Source organism: Eptesicus fuscus, chromosome 23, assembly GCF_027574615.1.
Source record: "Eptesicus fuscus isolate TK198812 chromosome 23, DD_ASM_mEF_20220401, whole genome shotgun sequence".
NCBI lineage: Eukaryota > Metazoa > Chordata > Mammalia > Chiroptera > Vespertilionidae > Eptesicus > Eptesicus fuscus.
The window spans coordinates 28,305,373-28,309,343 of NC_072495.1; the positions used below are offsets into that span (position 1 = coordinate 28,305,373).

The following is a 3,971-nucleotide window of genomic DNA, read 5'->3' on the forward strand; positions in this document are numbered from 1 at the left end:
TCACCAATAAACCACCAGCCCGGACCCGCGCGAGGCCCCTCAGCGCCACGGCTTCGGTGGGGGCGGGAGGGGGGGGGTCCCCAGGATCCAAGCCAAGCCCCCCACATCCCGGGAATGGGGAGGGAAGGGGTCGGGACGTCCGAGTCCCAGGAGCGGCCCTGCCCCTCCCCCGCCCCCCTTCCGGGCGAAGACCTCGCCAGAGCGGCCCTAAAAGTCCGGATTCCCGGCCCCCTCCCCCCGGCCGGGCGCTTCTCTTTGAAATTTCAAAGGCCCGGGCCTCCCTCCCGGAGCCGGGCCGCGCGCAGGCCTGGCGACTCCCCGCCTCGGGACGGCGCGGGCGGGTTTACAAGCCAAAGGGCCACTTTACGGCCGCGGCTGTAAAACGCAAATCCCACTTCGCTTTGAAAGCGCCCTCTGCCCGGGACCCCCCATAAAAGCAGGGGAGATGCGCCCCCAGCCCCCTCCTCCGTCCGGCCCGTCTCCCAGCTTCCCGTAACCTCGGCGCCCTCGGGGTTCTCCGGGAAGTGGGGCGCAGGCGGGAGGCCGCGAGAGACCACAGGGTGCCGGGACCATCCCGCGGGGTCCCCCGGAAAGGGGGCGCGCACGCAGGCGGGAGGAGGCGGAGAGAGCGCCAAGTTGGAGGCCGGCGCAGAGCGGGAGAAGGAGCGGCGGGCAGGACAGACGGAGGCGCCCGGCGGGGTGTCCCGGCCGGGCGGGGGGGCGGGGCGGGGCGGGGGGGGAGGGCGAGACAGCGCTGCGCCCCGCGGGGCCCCGGAGCCGGCGGCGGGGGCGCGGGCGCAGGCGGCGGAGGGGCCGCCCCGCTTTCTCATGCAAAGCGGCGGCGGGGGCGGGGCGCGCGCTCGGGGGCGGGGCCTGTCACCGCTCGGCTCTCCCCCTTCGCCTTTCCGCGAGTCTTCTCACCCCGGGACGCAAACCTCCCCACAGCTGCGGGCCGGGCCGGGCCGAGGCCGAGGCCGGCGCGGGTGGTGGCGGGGGAGGAGGAGCCCGGCGCGCTGGCCCGGCCACCGTGCGCCCCCGCCGCCCGCCCGCCCGCCCGCCCGCTCCGGACGCGCCCCCCGTTCGCTCCCAGAAGAGGCCAAAGTTTGCCGGCCGAGACCCGCAGCAGCCCCCGCGCTTCCCGGTATTGTTCGCCGACTTCGCTCCTCGGCTCCGCGGCCCCATCTCGGCGGGGGGCCCCGGCCCGCCGGGCGCGGGGAGCGGGGCCACAGGCTGGGCGGGCATGGGCGGGGGCCCGGGCCGGGACGCGCAGCCGAGGCCCACAGCCCGAACCCGGGCCCGGGAGCGGCGGCTCTGAGGGCAGCGGACCCGCCGGCCGGGGCCCCGCCTCCGACGCCCGCACCATGGCGCGGCGCCCGGGTCCCCCCCGCCTGTGGCTGGTCCTGCAGGTGATGGGGACGTGCGCCGCCATCAGCTCCCTGGACCTGGAGCGCCCGGGCGACGGGCAGTGCCAGCCCATCGAGATCCCCATGTGCCGGGACATCGGCTACAACATGACGCGCATGCCCAACCTGATGGGCCACGAGCGGCAGCGCGAGGCGGCCATCCAGCTGCACGAGTTCGCGCCGCTCGTGGAGTTCGGCTGCCACGGCCACCTCCGCTTCTTCCTGTGCTCGCTGTACGCGCCCATGTGCACGGAGCAGGTCTCCGCCCCCATCCCCGCCTGCCGCGTCATGTGCGAGCAGGCCCGGCTGCGCTGCTCCCCGATCATGGAGCAGTTCCACTTCCAGTGGCCGGACTCGCTGGACTGCGGCAAACTCCCCACCAAGAACGACCCCAACTACCTGTGCATGGAGGCGCCGAGCAACGGCTCGGACGAGCCTGCGGCGGCGGCGGCGGCGGCGGCGCGCGGCGGCTCGGGCCTGTTCCCTCCGCCGTTCCGGCCGCCGCCGCCGCCGCCGCAGCGACCCCCGGCCGCGGGCGCGCAGGAGGAGCCCTCGCCCCAGGAAGCGGGGGCCCCCGGGCGCGCCGGCTGCGCCAACCCGGGCAAGTTCCACCACGTGGGCAGGAGCGCGTCGTGCGCGCCGCTGTGCGCGCCGGGCGTGGACGTGTACTGGAGCCGCGAGGACAAGCGCTTCGCCGTGGCCTGGCTGGCCGTGTGGTCGGCGCTCTGCTTCGCGTCCAGCGCCTTCACCGTGCTCACCTTCCTCGTGGACCCGGGCCGCTTCCGCTACCCGGAACGCCCCATCGTCTTCCTGTCCATGTGCTACTGCGCGTCCTCGCTCGGCTACATCGTCCGCCTCTTCGCGGGCGCGGAGAGCATCGCGTGCGACCGGGACAGCGGGCAGCTCTACGTGATCCAGGAGGGGCTGGAGAGCCCCGGATGCACCCTGGTCTTCCTGGTGCTCTACTACTTCGGCATGGCCAGCTCGCTCTGGTGGGTGGTGCTGACGCTCACCTGGTTCCTGGCGGCCGGCAGGAAGTGGGGCCACGAGGCCATCGAGGCGCGCAGCGGCTACTTCCACCTGGCGGCCTGGGCCATCCCCGCCGTCCAGACCATCCTCATCCTGGCGCTGCGCCGCGTGGCGGGCGACGAGCTCACGGGCGTGTGCTACGTGGGCAGCATGGACGCGCACGCGCTCACGGGCTTCGTGCTGGTGCCGCTGGCCGCCTACCTCGCCCTGGGCACGTCCTTCCTGCTCTCGGGCTTCGTGGCGCTGTTCCGCATCCGGCGCGTGATGAGGTCGGGCGGCGAGAACACGGACAAGCTGGAGAGGCTGATGGCGCGCATCGGCGTGTTCTCGGTGCTCCACACCGTGCCCGCCACGTGCGTCCTCGCCTGCTACGTGTACGAGCGCCTGCACACGGAGCGCTGGCGGGCGCTGGCGGCGCAGCGCCGCTGCCGGCTGGACGAGCGGACGCAGAGCCTGGACTGCCGGCTGGCCGCCTCCATCCCCGCCGTGGAGGTGTTCCTGCTCAAGATCTTCATGCTGCTGGTCGTGGGCATCACCAGCGGCGTGTGGGTCTGGACGGCCAAGACGCTGCAGGCCTGGCGCTCCGTGTGCGGCCGCCGCCTCCGCAGGCACAGCCGCGGGAAGCCGGCCGGCGCCGTCGCCCTCGCCCACGCCCACGGCGGCAGCGGCGGCGGCGGGATTTACAAAAAAGCCCAGCACCCCCCGAAAACGTGCCTGGGGAAGTATGAGCTCCCCCAACAGCCGCCCGCCTGCGTGTGAACCGGCCTGGAAAAAAAAAAAAAAAAGACTGGAAACTTTCCCACGGGGCAGACGGTGGCCGGCGGGGCCAAACTTTGTTGGTGCTTTTCTGGGGGGGCTGGCTGGCTGGCTGGCTGGGGGGTTGGTTGGTTTGTTGTTGGTGTTTTTTTTAAAAAAATAAAAAAAGTTTAAAAAGTAATGATAAGGATAATCAACCGGTATTTTTTGGGTTTTGTTTTTTTAAAAAATATATTTTATTGATTTTTTTACAGGGGAAGGGAGGATAGAGAGTCAGAAACATCGATGAGAGAGAAACATCCATCAGCTGCCTCCTGCACACCCCCCACTGGGGATGCGCCCGCAACCAAGGTGCATGCCCTTGACCGGAATCGAACCCGGGACCCTTCAGTCCGCAGGCCGACGCTCTATCCGCTGAGCCACACCGGTTTCGGCGGGTTTTGCTTTTTAAATATATTTTTTGTTGGTTTCAGAGAGGAATGGGGAAAGGAGAGAGAGAGAAAACATCCATGATGAGAGAGCATCACGGACCGGCTGCCTCCTGCGCGCCCCCTGCCGGGGATGGAGCCCGCCACCCGGGCCTGTTGCCCGGGACCGGGAATCGAACCCGTGACCTCCTGGGTCCTAGGGGGACGCTCCGCCGCTGCGCCCTGCCGGCCGGCCTGGCGAAGGAACCGCGTTTGCCCTGAGACTCAGGAGGGCTGTGGACCCTGGACGGCGGGGCTGGGGGAGGGGGCGGGCTCCCCGGGGGAAGTGGCCTCTTTGTAGCTGATTTGTCGTGAA

General features: G+C 70.7%; 1 protein-coding gene across 1 annotated transcript; it reads left to right on the forward strand.

Annotated features, from left to right (window-relative positions):
* The first annotated feature begins 934 nt into the window (after positions 1–934).
* FZD10 (frizzled class receptor 10) lies at positions 935–3,211 on the forward strand. The gene has a single exon (XM_008157284.3). It carries the CDS (start codon positions 1,362–1,364, stop codon positions 3,189–3,191), a length of 1,830 nt encoding a protein of 609 aa, XP_008155506.2. The 5' UTR covers positions 935–1,361; the 3' UTR covers positions 3,192–3,211.
* The last annotated feature ends 760 nt before the right edge of the window (positions 3,212–3,971 follow it).